The sequence below is a fragment of the Medicago truncatula genome, chromosome 4 (assembly GCF_003473485.1).
Source record: "Medicago truncatula cultivar Jemalong A17 chromosome 4, MtrunA17r5.0-ANR, whole genome shotgun sequence".
NCBI lineage: Eukaryota > Viridiplantae > Streptophyta > Magnoliopsida > Fabales > Fabaceae > Medicago > Medicago truncatula.
The window spans coordinates 52467346-52485206 of NC_053045.1; the positions used below are offsets into that span (position 1 = coordinate 52467346).

Sequence of the window (17861 nt, forward strand, 5' to 3'; positions counted from 1 at the left end):
GAAAAAGGAAAACATATAGTTACACATTTTGCATCAATATATATAGAAGAATTAAGTATCACATAATCCATCTCACTTGACGCTATTTCCAAAAGGTGTAGGACAAAATTGTGCCAAAAACTTTCAGCTTTTCACTCACACAGAGCTACGGTTACTACCTGCAACTATAATTTGATATCATTAGTTCACTTACACTCAATCCACAGAGATCCTACCTTCTCTCCCCCACCCTACAACAAAAAGTAAATAAGGTACAAAGCCAAAGGACGGAATCTCCTCAATTTACTGAGTAGGCACAAAGCCAGACATGCAGCACATTCCATCACAGGTATCGTGAGTGGTAGAAAAGTTGTCCAGTAGATCAGTAATCAACACTCCTTTTTCATCCATATTTGCAACAAGCTGACACTGGGACAAATCTAATTGTGTAAGAACTATACAGATCATCTTTTTTCTGTTTGGGGGTTGGAGGGGGTGGGAAGGAAATTTCCTCAACAACTGAAGAATGAATTCCCTTCGCACAAATTGCTATATGTTACCCGACAATAATGGGCAATTATTTTCATCTAAAACAGGCTAAGATCTTCTTACAGATTGCTGGTCGACTTGAGGTTCTTCTAGCAATGCCAAAACCTGCTTATTGGATGGATACAATAAATGAATCTGATATTCTCAAAATGACCAACTGAGTTGGGCAATGCTCTGTGCCAAACACCACTCTCTGCTTTCTTCCAAATCAAATCCAGTTACACTAAAAGTATTCGTCATCATTTTCCCCCCGATAATCTGTTCCTACTAAAATCAAGAACTGTATCACAAAATTTATAACACTGTATATCCTGAGGTATGTACGCCAAAACTTGTTGGACACCAGTGAAACTTGCAGCATATAAACCACTCATGTGTAGTGCAACACATCAGCCTAAACAGGACCACACCAGAAACCAATTTGATGCCAAAGTGAGTTCCACCCGAAATCTAGTTTACAGCTTCAAAGAAGAGCACCTGAGGTTGTAGATGCCCTCTCTCGCAGACAGTAAGAACATCGCCCCATCCACCAATTATCTGGTCATTTAAAGGGGAAAATTAACACAGCAAGAATGACAAAACATATATTCATCTATTTATTAGATTTAACTCACCTTTACAGTCTTGTCATCATACATAATCCATTGGCCGTGGTCATGGCTATAAGCAAAGCAATGATAATGCTGGCCATAGTAGCATACCTACAAGTTTAAATGGCACAAATTAGCACAAACTAGCCCACTACTATGTTACCAAAATCCATTGGACCTCTGCAAATTCCACAGTAAATGTTTACATTGCAGTCTTTTTCTGTAATGAAATCAAATTCGTCTCAAACAGCAGGAAGAAAAAGCAATCAATAATAAATAGAAAAATTATTGGCATATCATTCAAATACATACCACTGAAACCAAGTTATGGGTGCTTTTAGGATTTAAACCACGATAAAGGACACTGATATCTATCTTGGTGCTCAGGGCTGCCAGAGTTGCAGCTATGTCATTAGCACTCTCGCATGTATTTTGCCAACCTAGAACTGTGAATACCAAACATGTAAGAGAAAGAGCAAAAAAAAACATACTGAAAAAAATTTGACCTCCACACGCAACAACTGAGGTACCTGTCATAAAAACATGGGGTGGAGTTGAAAGGAAGTGATGGATGTGGTTGAGCTTGCCACAGCCGCCAACTTCTTGATCACAAGTCAACCGATGGTTCCTCTCCACAAGATTCAAAAGCTTGTCAAGGGAGCTTTCGGGAAACATAGCCTGAAAGGTGATGAAGGGATCTAGCTAAGGTGCGTAACATGCATAATTGTTTGTTCATGCCCCTCTGAGCATAAAATCAGAAACATTATAAATTATTAAATGTTAAGAAAATCCGAAAGATACCTTCATTGTCCTGAGGGCATTGGCATTTATATTTTGGAAGAAGGAAGTATACTTCAAATGTCTGGACTCAAGATTACAATGGTAGCAGTTCATTTGTTCAAAAATGTTCATTCCAAAAAGTGAATGTGCTATACAACTACTAGCTGCACAATCCCAAGACCCCATGCATTTGCTTTCCACTGATTCTGAATCAGAAACACTTGAACCACGAGTAAATGATCTATGAAGGCAATCAAATATCACAGCCAGTACCTCCGAAGCATCATTCATCTGAGCCTGCCAAATGCCAATAATACATTAATCACATTACCAACAGATGAACTACCTTGTATTCATTTTCTTTCAATGAAGTTACCTCTTGGAAGAAGTTACTATGTGGATATAGATTGCTTAGAGCTATCCGCAGGGAAGTAGGTGCAACTGCTTCTCTCCTTGAATCCTTTGAAGCAAGGTCTAGAGCAGTAAATATGTCATACAACGCACAGACAACACAGGGATTACCCACATGATCATGCTCTGATCTTGATCTGCCAAGAAATTCCACCCGAAAGCGTCTTAAATGCCACAATGACTGAGGTCATACAGAGACATGAAATCAATTTTAGAATAATACATCAGTGACAGATAAGTACTGCAATTATTATAATAAAATATTGGAAAATTGACTTTTGAAATACCTACCTGAATAATAACATTGAGAAAACAATTATATTCACCCACTTCATTCCTCAGTCCCGTACCAAGCAAATTAGCTCCATTCACATCCTGCGCTGAGTCTTCCACAGGTGCAAGACCTGAACAGTCTACTTGTGAGGAAGGTCTTTGAGGCATTCTCAAACTCGAAACCAAAGGCAAACTTCCACGTGCTTGATATGTGTCTGATAAGAAGAATCAGTTACAAGGTTAGACAGTCACAAGATGAAGCCAGAACTCCTTTCTTAAGATTCATGATTTATTATAGCTAATTTAACGGAAACAGAATATTTACGAGTCTATCAAGATTTAGTCTGTCAAGTTTTACTGGTAAATTGTAATGAAAGTAGAAACTATGGATGTATCTACAAAAATTAAAAAATGATAATGGCTACAATGATTATTAGTAGCTACAAATGGATAGTAAATAATTATACAGCCATACAGGTAAATGCACAAGAAAGAAAATAATAAGTACTTGGATGCCAGATAAAGCATTGTTGCTGTAGATAATGGAAAATGCACCCTTGCAAAGTTAAGCACAACAATAAACATGGGCTATGAGTCACCATCTATGAGAGAGCTAGTCATAAATGTTGTCAACAAGCAGATAATTTGAAAATCTAATTATCAAATCAAGATTCAAGAAGGAATTTGGCCATGATATTGAAGTATTGAACTGAAACACAACGAAAGCTTACTGCATGGCACAAACATTGAAAAGAAACAACTACTCCGACAGCTTAAACTCAGAAGTAGATGCTTAAGAATGATTTTATATGTCATGACACACCTCACACTAGAACCTTTGAACTTTTAAGTATAAGTGCCTTGTGCTAAAATTTAATTGATGAAAAGTGGGGGATGGGGTAAGCAAGGGATTGAACTACTGATTACTGCATCACATATTACAGCCTCTAATATCTCCTACAAAGAAGCTGAAATTTTATTGACACTGTATGATATAAAAAAATTGACTCTGAAGAGGGGGCTAACTGAACATGATGGGCCACATATTGTAAATGAAGGGAAAGATGAGATAATTGGAGAAAAAAGACAAGATCTACACAGGTTGCACAAAAAGTGCCAAAAGAAATGTTCATTGGGGGAGCGGGGACAAGAGAGGAAGGGAAATGTACCATCATGGACAGTTGTCATGTGTTAAGTGGAGAAGGGCGGGCTACCACCGGTGTTTAATCGAAACTTCGGACGAGATGTTTTGAGAAGGAAAAAAATGCATTTGAATCCATTTTTTATCTATCTCAAACAAACAGGCTAATAGAAGAGGACTAATAGGCAGAGGAAAGGGGGGAAAACACTACAGAGTAAAGGAAGGGGCGGGTTAGAGCATTTGATCGCAGCAGAATCTTTATTGTTACATTCTGCTCATACTTTTTTCTGCATTTTCGATTAAACATAGGGCCAACTCTAATTGTACGGAGCTTGATCTCGATATTCCAAATATAATCTCACTCTTCTACCAATTATCCATCAAATCATAAAAAAACTTTGCAGTCAACGAAGCCCTGAATTGTAACTCTTTAAGCTATCATGTTATTGGCAAAGTATACTATTAAACGTTTCAAACTTATACCTCTCCCTATAAAATAGGGGTCATACTTATTACATTAAGCTAGGGGTGATATTTATATTATTTACTGATATATAATCTACGATGTTCATTAATTTCATAGCTTTAAATTTAGCCAGGAAAGCAACCGACCAAGGGAACAGAATATGATAAAGAAAAAACGAAAACTTTCAGAGAAATTGGCATTCAAACGGTTTCATTTCCTTTCTTGAGTCATTTACAGTAGGTGGATTTTGTCTTAAGGAAAAGATATATGTTATTAAGCATAAAAAAAACACATCTTAGTAGTATAAGATGACAACAACTAATCTACATATGTACGTAAGTACTGAAAGATTTATACCTAGGCTTTGACGTACAGCCATTTTAAGATCAGCTTGGAATCTTTCCTCCTCCTCATCTTCCACTTGCAATTCTTTCATCACCTTTGTTCCATTGTTTTCCAACACTGATGGTACATTAAAGCAACAGTGCATTAACTTTCATATTTTGGAAAATACCTTCACAAAATGGCATTTGTATATAGTATTTTAAAGTTAAATATTACAATGACTTCATCAAGGCTCAAAAATTGAAATAGGATTTCTGCATCAACAAGTTTAAACTTAAATATTGACATGATTCTTGCAGGAAAGAAGCACAAAATGATGCAATGAAACTTCAAAGAGTACAAAGCAGATTTTGAATCTAATTGAACAGAACAAAAGTAGAGATTGATCAAAAACTTCTTTATTAAGAGAAGGATCCCACAGAAGAAAAACCACAATCTAAACAAGTGTTGCCAGAGAAAGTATAACTAAAATCAAGATACTATTATATATAATATCAAACAAGCCCATAATACTTAACCAAAAAGATGGAATACTAGGGCAATAAAAAATCGAAATTTGTAGCAACATTTATCGGTTAATCTACCATACAAAACATCACACAATCATAATCCAAACCTAGGTATAAGTGAACCCATGAGAAGATAACTAGGGTACAAAATGGCCAAGATGCCAAAAAAGATAGAGCATAAATGGAAGAAACTGTATTGCATAGAAGAGCCTAGTTCAACATTAATTATAGATATACATTCATACACATGTACATCTGGTGGAGCATACCAATTAAATTCAATTGAGTCAAACATTATCTTTGTCTTTGTAATGAAATATTAATCAAATACATCTGGTAAAAACCTAATTGGTTGAGAATAAATATATGTCCCAGCATTACATTGAAATAATTTTTCAGCAAGATTAAAACTTACAATGTTTGGCATCTTGATTGACAGTATTTGAGTCCTCAATATTCTCATTGTGTTCCAACTTTCCATCAACCATTTTAGACAAATTCCTATTCCGTTTATGTTTTTTTCCTGCACGCCGATCAGGCAAAGGCAGACCATTCTCTGGAACGATTCCATTGGGCATGTCTGTGGGAAATGTTTATTAAAAAAAAAAAGTAAGGAACCGCAGGCTAAAAATTAAAAACTGCATTTTGAGACACCACCGACCTTGTTTAATTTTTGACTGGTGCAAATTATTAATTTTTTGGGAAGCGGAATCGGCTGAAGATTTAGTCGGCATCATGGAACCATTCACTGTGGTACTAAGCACAACCTCCAGATTGCTTGGGCACCCATTCTCCTTTGCCAACTGTTCCTGGAAAAAAACATGTGCAAGTTCAGCGTGTGTATTAACAGCAAGACCTGATTCTTGGCTTCAAGTATTTTCTAATAATTTGTATGTTTGACCATACGTCCATTAACTGTACGATAGTAACTTGAAGATTAGTAACCAGAAATTATGTCTGTATTCATACCTGCATAGGTAGTCTTATATGTTCTTGCACGTCCAAGCCATCAGGAACAGTCTTCAATTGACAATCTTGAAGTTTGTCAGTCATTTCCTCTAAACATGTACCAGATAATTTCTTCTGTTGTTCAGCGAGGTGCTTCTGTTTGGCCTCATTTTCAATCCTTCGTTGAAGTTCCAAGGTTTCTTCAAGCTTTTTTTCCTCCTCTTCAAGCTCAATTTTACGTCTAAATTCCTCTTCATGGTGTTCCAAATCATCATCATTCATAGAAACGACTTCATGATCTTGAAATTCACTGTCAGGTGATACTAGATCGGAACTGCAGTAAAATCATTTTTAAGAAAAGTTACATCGTTTCTAGAAGATTACATAGAACATGAAAACCGAGAAAAACAAAGTGAACATATACTGACTCAAGATTTGTAGACTGAAACAAGGGGTGCATAGAACCACTTGTGGCCTGCAAGAGAGATACATTTTAATCAGTTATCACAGACATTGGTCAAATATATGAACAAATTCAACATGCATGATGAACACCTTCAAATCTCTTGTTTTTCTGTGATCTTTATTCTTCTTCTTATCCTTTGTCTTCTCCACATGTCTCGTGTTCTCATTTCCCCCTTTGCCAATCTTCTTGGAATCAAGAGCAAGTTCAGCCAAAAATGCTTCACCTGCAGCATCAGATTTCTCCCTTGCATCTTTCTCAGCCAAATCTTCCAAAAGTGTCTGAAAGATCAAAACAAACAAACATATAGTAAGTGCAAGAAGAAATAACGGTACATGTTTGGGCAGTTTGTGTACAAACCTTTAGGTACAGCTTCACCAGAGGCACTAGTATTGCTCGATAATCATAGGTAGAAACATGCCCAAGCTTGAGTTCCAATAGCTGCACCTCTGAAACACATTTAATTATTTCAGCGTCAACTTTGCTAATCTGCAAAGTAAACACATTAGGTTAGAACATCAAGGCATAAGTCCATCCTTGCAATTAACTTGGTAGACACAGGACAAGAACCAACAGACTGACCTCTATAGATGAGTGCTCTTTCAGTTTCTGAATAGCAATTTCTATACAGCCATCCATCTGATGCAAGCAGTCCTTCATTCTCCATTCATCATCTTCACCGGATTCCAAGTCACATAACTGAGAAGCCACGCCAGTATAAGCTTCATCGTAGCAATATTGATTATTAAGACTCGTTGTTTCTGCTTCTTGCAAAACATTTGTTATACAATCAAACTCAACCCTATTGCCGGGATACATCATTTCATTCTCCCTCTCTGCAAGCTCATCTCTCCGCCTTTTTAAGACTGACTCATAGCTTCGCTGCACAAATTCACTCACGTTTTCCCTCTTCTTACCTTCTTCAAGACAAAGATCCTCTATTGTCTGTAGTGCTTCCTCAATACTCAAACGTTCACACTTTTTCTGACACAGGCTATGTAATTGGTAAAACTCCTTGTCAAGTGCCCGGACCATTTCTTGTCCTTGACACATTTTATCTTCTTTGGTCCGACTCCATGACGCAAAATGATCCCCAATAGGTCGACTTGCATATAGCCAGGACAGCAAAGCACCACTACTGTCTGAAATTCCATCAGGAGAACTTGGAGTGACCAGGTCCTCGAAGACAGCCTCCTGCGTTATACCAGGAGTGACTTGTGTTCGCAGTAGACACTCATCCAGGAGGAGGCATGATGCATCTCCACTGAGAACAATTTTTTCTTTGGCTTCAGCACCTTGACTGATATCATGCAAATCATTCTTGGGACTACTACTTTTATCAGCATATCTACCCAACCCACAAGCATGAGACAATTCCTGCAGAAATTGAAGAATTTTCTTGAGCTGTGAAGCTCCCAGAAAGCATATACACATTGGCGTTTGGTCTATATCATGTTTTAGAAGTTCAGAACCAGCAGCAAGACCCTGGATCTCACTTATACTAAATTGTATGACCTTGTGAAGATGACCAGCAGCAAGACATTTGTATCTAATAAGTATCTCAAATGCCCCATGGATTTTCTCCAGAAGTTGTGCACGCTCCTCGTCATCAGATACAGGCCAACAATCAGAAACAGGATTTGCCATAAATTGTTGGTCTTCAATGCCTTCTCTGACATCACTTTCATCAATTTTATAATACTTACTGCTTTCGGACGTACAATTAACAGCACTGTACCCTAAACTTTCCTGTTCATGGTAAGAACTGTTTGAATCTTTAAAACAATCATCGTAGTCCTGAGTAAGATAATCCTCCGGACGTGATGAACCTCTGAATTTTGCTTTATAATCAAGCATTTTAACTGCAGCTGAGACATCCAAAGGCTTCCAGGAACAATTAAGAATCATCTCAATCCATTCATTGTCAACATGTTGAGGCAAAATTCTCTGCATTTTTGGCGGGAGAGTCTGAAGGTGAACCTGCATAACATGCTGCCTATGAAATTCCTGATTGGAAAATCTCTCAGAACAAATGCAGCAACTCCAAAATCTCCATGTTTTATTGGCTTCAGCATAAGACAAAGCTTCTGATAAAACATCTTTTAGCAAAGTATCCTTTGTAGAGTTGAAGTGGGACACAATATCACTTATTTTAATCTTAAGCAAGTCCTTTTTCACATCCATACCCACCGAATCCCAATAACTTAACACCCACTTTCTCCTTTCAGCTGTAGAGCCATTCTTTCTCAAATGTCTTCGCCTCTCGCCTGTCCTCTGACTAGACCCTGAATTCAAATCCAATGCTCTGTCTTCCCTATCTCCTTCGTTCGGAGACTGAGGAGACTCCGACTTCTGCTGCAAAAGCCTCGCAGCAGCTACCCTTACCTCAATCTCTTTTCTTCTTTCCTCGGGCGTCTTAGTCACCTTCTTAATCTCATTCGGCCTTCTAGTCTGAACCAACCTAACCTCCATAGGATCCTCTGTAGCCCTCCTTATCGGAATCAACCGAAACCTCTCCTCCCCATTACTCAAATTCTTCATCCAAGACGACAACGAAGCTATATTCGACTTCTGAATCAACTGCCTCAACTCACCCTGCACATGTAATATCCTATCCTCCATAGTAGACACTTTCTGCTCACTCTCATCCTGCAACGTCTCCTTAGCCGGATCAGTAGGATATTCAATCGCAAGCCCTCTCTCACACTCATGAACCACATCCTCATAATCCTTCGCCTCGGTAGCAGCTTCCAACATCACACTAGCATGAAAATGTGCATACTCAACCGAATTCGGCGAAAGCTCAACAGCTCTTCTAGCCAAATCAACAGCATGCTTCAAATGCCGTTGCTTCGCGTTACAATCAGTGATAACAGAAGCCACTTTAAAACAAATAAAACCGTAAATTCGATGAACAAAAGGCGAATAAAACGAACCTTCTTCTTTCAAACACAACTCCTTCATGAGCTTCATTGCTCGATTATGATTCCCACGACGAAACGTGGTTAAGGCACGCTCGCATTCTACCTTAATTGCAGAGAAATGAGAAGCCTCGGATTGAGGAGAACCGTTATTGGCAAATTCGATCTTGTTAGGGTTAGGATCGAATAGAATGATTGAATTATCGGCATCGGGTGAAGTAGAGCCGTTGGTGGTGGTGGCGGTGGCGGCTCCGCCGATGGGAGATTGATTCACCGGAGAAGCCGCCGGAGATAGTTTGGAACGAGGAGGAACAGAGTTTCGCTTTTTGTGTCCCATGAAATTGAATTGAGGTCATGCAAATCCGATTCACGTGCATCAATGAAAAAGGTTAGAGAGAGAAAAAACTAACCTAGAGAGAGAAAATGATTGTTGCCGGAGACGGTTACGGTGAAGGATCGGAGAAAGAAAGGAGAAACCTAGAGAGAGAAATAGAGAGAGTGAAGAAGGGAGCACCTACCCACAGGCACTGCAGATGGGTGAGGTTTCAGTTTCATATGAAAGAGAAAGAGAGATCAATCGAATGAAATTAATTTATTTAAGTGAAATGTTAAGTGTATCAAATATCAATTAATCAAATCTAAAAATTGATTAACCCCAATTATTTTGCAACTTTTCTTCTTCATGTTTTTTTATTCATTAGACAAAGGGACGAACACATTTCTTAATTTTGGTATGGTTTATGACTTATTTAGAACAATTAATTTTTGAGATTATATAAAATAGTAAGTTTAGATGTATTATTCATAAGTTTATTAAGATAGTTGTTGAAAAAACAAGGTCAAATGCATCTAAAGGTTCTTTAAGTTTTTCGTTTTTCTCAAAGTCGTCCTTTAAGTTTCAAAAGTCTCAAACAAGTCCTTTAAGTTTCAAAAGTCTCAAACAAGTCCTTTTAGTTTTTGAATCGTTTCAAACAAATCCTTTTAGAGGATAATGGTGATGATTTAGATGATAGCAACAAATAGTATTATCCACCATTTGTCATGCCTAAAAAGATGACTAACTTTAAGTGGGTGTTAGGAGTCAGATTTGGTACCAAAGATGAGTTCAATGAAGCAATTACCAACTATGATATCTACAATAGGACTTGTTTGAAACGATTCAAAAACTAAAAGGACTTGTTTGGGACTTTTGAAACTTAAAGGACGACTTTGGGAAAAATGAAAAACTTAAAGGACATTTAACATAAAAAAATTGAGAAAAATTAAAATAAAAACTTATTTATTTCTATAAATTATTTTTCATAAGTTCAAAAATAAGTGAATCACATGTTTATGTTTATTATTTTGGTTTATGTAGGCAAACAAATTGAGATTTTTGTAGTGAAAAATTTGAGAAATTTAGTTTGTCTAATCCATGATTTTTTTTAATGTGTGCATTTAAATTCCGAAGGAAAAAAAAAAAACAACATGAATCTTTTGTTGTTGTCATTGTAAAAAAACAATAATGAATGATGTCTATAAGGACATTTGCAGGTGTGCTGATATGTAAAAGTTCGGGTTTGAATTTGAGATTACTCCACACTTAAATGAATGAGTCTACTTACTAGAGTATCTCACAAAAATAAATTAAGGGTGCAGCCAGACAGGGAGGATTTAATGAATCCATCTTTGCAATTTTTTCAAAAATCTAATAAATAATATTTGACGTTTTTCCTATTTTTTAAAGGAATTTGAGTTTTTTTCCTAGAAAACGCAAATTCATATCATTATAGATCACCACTTCAACAATCGTTGATCACTTCTTAAAAAAAAAAAAAAATCATTGATCACTATTGTGACCATCCACCATGCCTTGCACCTCTAATCACCATTGGTCACTGCTACGACTGTCATCAATCACCGCTTTGACCACCACACAACCGCTCTAACCCCTAGCAACCGCCGACAAGCATCACTTCAATCACCTTTTCTACCAACTACCATCTTCGTTAAAATTGATGTGTTTTTTACTCAATTGTTTTTTTAACAAAGTTGTTGACTCAATTTTTTTTGTTTAGAAGCTAAACCAGCCCACCCAAATTAGCCTTTGGAAAAATCAAACCTGAAACCTCATGGAGGAGCACCATCCTAAATCTCAAGTCAATATCATCAAACCAACTTAAATGAGTTACTTTGACTCAATTGTTATTTCATGTCAATATTTTATTATTTTTATGTTTATATTTTTTATATTAGATGGCTTCATAGTGAGGTGGGGTAAAGTGACTAATTCAAACAAAAAAGAAAAACTGAAAATCAACTCATATCTGAAACTCATAACAAAAAATTGGTTTTGTTTTTAAATTTTTTAAAATAGAAAACCAGCATTATTATTATTATTATTAATGGGGTTTGAAACCAAGCTCGATGATATAAATAAGGCTTAATTACATAAATGGTCCCTTAAATAATTATGAGATTTCAATTTGGTCCCATTATTAATTTTCGCCTCATTTTGGTCCTTTAAGTTACCTCTGTCCGCCACTTAAATCTATTCCGTCAGATTTTAATAAAAAAAACGTTAAGATTCATCTTCCTCCTTCATCAACTTCATTTTCAAACCCAGAAAATTCATCATCTTCATAATCAAACTCATAAAAATTAATAAAATTCATCACAAAACTAAAAAAAAAAAAAAAAAAAAAAAACATTAAACAGCAGCTCCACAACAGTCAACAACTCCATCATCATATTCATCAAAAAACTCAAACAGAAGCCAGGAAAAAAAATAAAACCAGCAAAAGAGATTTTAAAAAACTCAAAATTATCATCTTCATGCATTCATCATACAAATTCAACCCCATTCTCACTTTGATCCATATTAAAACAATAAATAATTATAGAATTGAAACTAAACAGACCCATTATCGGCTTCACAAATAATTATAGTCACGTTCTCTTCTTCACTCCTTTAATCTTTTACTTTCCACTAAATCACATGTTTGCCGAGAACAGATCCTGTTATCTGCTTCGATTCAATCTTCTTCTGCTGATTCATTCTCTTATTCTCCCTTTTAGATCTTTGATGTTTAAAAGTTCAATTCAAACAAAAAAAAAAAGTGACTTTGTGAGCTTAGTGTTGTTAAAGATGGTGATTGTTCTTTGTGTGATATCAGTTTTTGAGTTTATTGTTTGGGTCTTTGATGTTTGTAATTTGATTGTTGTTAAACTCAGTTTGCCATTGTCTATTGATTATTTTGTCACATCAAGCAACGTATAGCCACAATTCCACTGTTTCTAATTTCCATATTTCCTGATCTTTTCGTCTCCATCTGATGCGGCCACAACCTCACCTTCCTATGTCTCTTTCTTACTGTTGTCATCCTCTGTGGCACAAATAGGGGTTGAGATTTGGATTTCAAATTCAATATAGCTAAAAAAGCCATAAATTAAAAACAAAAGAGATGAATAGGGTGAGAGTATGTACAATTTGTTGTGTTTTTTATGAGAATTGATGAATTTTGGTTTGATTTTGTGTTTGTTGTTGCTGAACATTTTAGTTAAAATGATTGAGTTTGAATTTTTGGTTTGTTGTTTTAATTTCCTTGAAAGAATGGTCGATTTTAATGATTATGGCCTTTTGGGTACTATTTAATTTTTTCTTACTGGTTTTTTTTTCTCTTCTAGATTTGACGGTGATTATTGTATGTAGATATTATTTTGGATTTAATTTTGAGTTTTTTTTTTTCTTTTTTGGATTTGATGATGAATGTGATGAAGATGATAAACTTTTATGGATTTTGTGATGAAGATGATGAATTTATGGGTTTGAGGATGAAGATAATGAAGGGGATGATGAACATTAGCTTTTTTTGATTAAAATCTGACGGAATGGATTTAAGTGGCGGACGGAGGTAACTTAAAGGACCAAAATGAGGCGAAAATTAATAAAGGGACCAAATTAAAATCTCATAATTATTTAAGGGACCATTTATGTAATTAAGCTTATAAATAATTTCTTTTTGGTTTTCAAAAAATCAAAAAGAATACATACACAGAAAATCGAGAGGGGAGTATGAAACCAAGTCTGACAATATAAAAAGTTTCATTTTGGTTTTAGTCTAGATTCCATGACATGTCTAGAATAAGATCTATGAATATACCTCTATTTGTGGAACATTTCTTTTTAACTCCCCAAAATCTCTAAAGACCTTCTAAAATACCGAATTCATCCCTAAAATAACGTTCAATAGTTATCCAACGAAGGATTAGAGTGATATTCTCTTTTGCACTTCACTTGAATTTTCTTCTAAAACTTGGGATTTTTTGACAATTTTGGATTTTTCCATCACAATTATTCTAGCAAATAGTGTCAATTTTTACTTAATTAAGAACAATTAGCAGATAAATCGTACTTCTTCCTATCACATTCAAAGTCTAAATAATTTTAATTGGTTTTTCATTAGTATCTTCGTAATTAAGCTTCAAGTAGTTACGTCCCGTACCATCCGAGAGTTATCTACCATAAGTTTTTTTTTTTTACATTTAATTATTGAGACGTGGTATATGGTGCGACAACTTTAACGCACGACATGCACACGGTAAAAAGGTTGCAGTGTATTTATAATTTTCAAACAAACAAAAGTAGAACATGGCTGACCTCACAATACAATCTGCTGACATTACAATACAATCTAACGGCCATTAAACATTCGTTGGTTTTCGTCGAGTCTCCTTCACACCATCTATCTTTTTCCTTAATTATTACTTTAATGCTTTATTTACACATATATCCCCGAGCACCCCTTTTTTAATTTTAGTTAAAGTAGATAGATATCATAGCACACCTTTGCTTTATAATGCATTTTTTTACACATTTATTATTTCCATGCATTTTTTTACACATTTGTTTAGTATCACTGAATAGTGGACGGGAAAGCTTTTATGCACTTGTCATTAACCATTCTCTTGCTTCTTCGACCTTAGGATTATTCGCATACGAGTTTGCTTCGATCAGATAATCCGTGTAAATACTCATAAGCTACTAGAGATGATAATTGAACCTAAGTCCAATGGACACCCACAAAAATACCCACGATGGACAAGTATTTAAACGTATTGATGGGTATGGGTCCAGACTCATGTAATTACTTGTAAATTTGAACGGGCATGGACACTCTAATGCCCACCACGCCCCATGCCCGCACATTATATAGAATATACCAATAATATTATTTAATATTAAAGTTAGTTAGTTAATTAATCTTAATTCTTTGATATTTATTGTAATATGCATTTGTTTTTTATATTTTAGATGCTTCTTATTTGGTTAAAGACTTATTTTATATTTTGGATGCTTCTTATTTATTAAATATGGAGAAGTCAACGCAGTGCAAGCACGTCCTTCAAATTTCATCTTACCATACCTCTTGGCTTGAAAGCCCATAATATAAAAAACTAGAAAGAATGTTGAGCTGACGCACCAACTTTATCAACTAACAAGTAACAATAAAAGACTAAGTTAGAGCAGAGATTTGGTCGTACGAACCATAGTAGAACCTTGGTCTCACACCCTATATTGGCTAACACCTGCATAAAATTTCACTTTCCTATAAAAAATGATAAATCTTGACCTCCCAATCCATCTCAAGCAAACTATTGATTTGTTGAAGCAATCTTTTCCCTGCAACACTACCATAACCTCTCGTCTTAACATAGCTCGTCTTTTCCCTTGAAAGCCATACCGCACGCCATATTTAACCTTCCAAGACCCCCCACAATTCAGCTACATAAGAACTACGTCTTCCCAAATATTTGGAGAAACAACATGCATTCTCATTGATCTCCTCTAATTAGGCCCACCACAACCTGACCTCACACCCGCTTTGCTAGTACCATCCATCCGTGTTCCAAGAGTGACGCCCCAAAATATAAGTGTTTTAGATAAAATCATGAAGGAGAAAATAAAAAATTGGTTAAGTTGTATGAGGAAAGAATCACACCATGTTAGTTGAGACAGAGTAGCACCGCTGATTGATACTGTTAGTGTGAAGAAATATAAAGATTTAACAATTCGAGAACCTTTGGTTGCGACATATAGCACTGCTCATTCCATATTCCTTTTATTTGATATTAGTTGACATACTGCTGAGCAAAACACCTTCAACGTGAGCCTCCTTATTCTTCCATTGCCAGAGTGATAAAATATAACCCATACACCATACCATCAATCTCATTCATTTTGCTTAAAATCACTTTCAAAGAAAACTTCACGATCCTTTCCTGAAACCAGATGCATTCATATCGTCCTAGTTAGCGGACACTCGTGGAGAGCATGTAAAATTGATTAAATTTCGTTACCACAAATCAGCTCCCTAATTTGACACTAGGTTCCTTTTGTCAACTACTACTCCCTCCGTTTTTAAATATAAGCAAATTTGACTTTTTAGGTTCATTCAATCATGTGATACTGCATATATCATTAATTGAATGAACCTAAAAAATCAATTTTGCTTATATTTAGAAACGGAATGAGTACATCATCTAATTAACAAGTGACTATTTAATTGAAATAAATTCCACTGCTCATTCCCTATTTATTAAATGAGCAATGATATTTGAACAACCATTTGCTAACAACTTCTATGACAATCTCCTTTTTTTCTCTTCTTATTGGTCAAAAACGATGGAGAGAAGGAAAGAAAGAGAAAGTAAGAATATAATATGAATATGAGAGAGAAAATTATCTAAAAATTATCAAAAAATAATTGTACAACTATCATTTCTCTTATTAAATCTGCTACTTTCAGATAACTCGTACTATATAGTGAACACGTTGTATGCTATCCATTAATCTCACACCCGGAGCTACCTAACACTCAGACCACACATTAATACTAAGACCATTTCCTATAGACCAAAATTCCATCTCATGAAAATTAGGCCAAACTTTAGCTATGCATTTTCAAAGAAAGGAATCATCCATCTTGACTAAAATAAATAGACTCGTCATGCATCTATCTTTTCTCATACTTGCCTCTCAATACATCACGCCAAAGAGAGTTGTTGCCACTTCTATGCTTCCATCTTAGTTTCATCAACAAGCTTTTTTTTTGTAATGGCAAACATATATACACTTAAAAGTGATTAATTTTTTTTAAGAAGCTAAGATGAAATTAATTCAAAATGCAAAGAATAGCACAAGAAATGTTAAACTAGGAGACTTAAATAGCAACATACAAAGAAAAAGTGTGTCGTATACGCGGAACACTCAAACAGACACCCATATATCAAATACAAACTTTTACAAACAAATCAAAAACTTTAAAAGTGATTAATTAAACTCTACTTATAGATTATGGTCCCCTAAAAATAAAAATAAAATACTTCAAGTTATAGTCAAATGCGCTTCCTATCCATATCATAAGTATTTTGAGTAATGTGTAACTGTTATCATACCAACCTAAAAAAAAGTAATTTTGTCTTATAAGGTCGAGAAAGAGACGATCTCTTGCAGTTTAAACCATACTCCCTCCATTTTTAAATATAAGCAAATTTTATTTTTTAGGTTCATTCAATTAATGACGTATGTGGTTCATATTAGATTAGAATTCAACCATTGAAATTTGTCAATGTTAAATCTCTTGAAGGAGAATTTTGTCATTATTGTAATCTTATATATTTCGAGTGATTAATATCTACAGTTATGCGCAAAGAATATTCGATTCACACAAAAAGTTGAGAGAGACAATCAATATTATTGGGGTGTGAGCTGTGTAAATGCACCCTACTTTCTTTTATGCAAGCACTATCATTCAACACAATCATCATGTAACATGGTCTTTTTGCCTTGTTTTCTACCCTTTTCACTTGACAAAACTATTGGTCTCACTGGAAAGTCATGCCATGCAATGTCCATAAGATATCGTTACGTTCAAAGGATTAAGGAGGCTTTTTAATTCCCATCATTATTCGATCTGTATGCCTCTGGAAGAATGATATATTTTGAGATATAAAACAAAGATATTAGTATAGATGTTATTTTTTCAAAATATAATTTATATGTTCTTCCTCTTAAAAAAAGAATTATATGTTCTTAGTATACCCTCAATTCTCTCTGACTACTTAATAAAGTGGATGTCAATTTTGGAGTAGACCTTAATCAAGAATTCAAGATAGTTGGATCATCAGTTTCCTCCACCTGTATACTGATTTATATGAAGAAAAAAATTAGGAAAAGATTTATGTGATCTTTTTTAAGGGATGGAACACCTAATACAAAGACTATTATACCATATTAATTCTATAAAATACTATTGATTCGATACTTTCATATATTTTAAAATATAAGATGCAATGAAAAGTCATATTTATTGCTAAATTGTACTTCCTCTAACTCTAAGTATTGGATTTTTTTTTTTTTAATATATATCATGTTAGCTTGTTCAAAAACAAAGTATTGGATTTTTGAGAAATTTTACTGGCCATTTTTAAATGACTTGATATAT

At 35.1% G+C, this 17861-nt stretch overlaps 1 protein-coding gene across 1 annotated transcript; it reads right to left on the minus strand.

The window, feature by feature from the left end:
- LOC25493801 (uncharacterized) lies at positions 1–9962 on the minus strand. Its single transcript, XM_013602414.3, has 15 exons — positions 7037–9962; positions 6815–6943; positions 6547–6735; positions 6420–6466; positions 6013–6325; positions 5705–5852; positions 5459–5623; positions 4547–4651; positions 2601–2797; positions 2275–2490; positions 1920–2195; positions 1649–1796; positions 1431–1564; positions 1143–1229; positions 1–1065 (listed from the first exon to the last, which is right to left on the minus strand). The coding sequence occupies exons 1-15, from the start codon at positions 9710–9712 to the stop codon at positions 979–981; spliced, it is 4917 nt and encodes a 1638-aa protein (XP_013457868.1). The 5' UTR covers positions 9713–9962; the 3' UTR covers positions 1–978.
- Positions 9963–17861: the final 7899 nt, after the last annotated feature.

Excerpts from the sequence above, each read along its gene's own strand:
- LOC25493801 (XM_013602414.3), bottom strand. The coding sequence starts at position 9,712 with ATGGGACACAAAAAGCGAAACTCTGTTCCTCCTCGTTCCAAACTATCT. Across the intron at positions 2,491-2,600 it reads TTCTCAATGTTATTATTCAG|TCATTGTGGCATTTAAGACG; the intron begins GTAGGTATTTCA and ends GTATGACCTCAG. Across the intron at positions 1,565-1,648 it reads ACCCCATGTTTTTATGACAG|TTCTAGGTTGGCAAAATACA; the intron begins GTACCTCAGTTG and ends TGGTATTCACAG.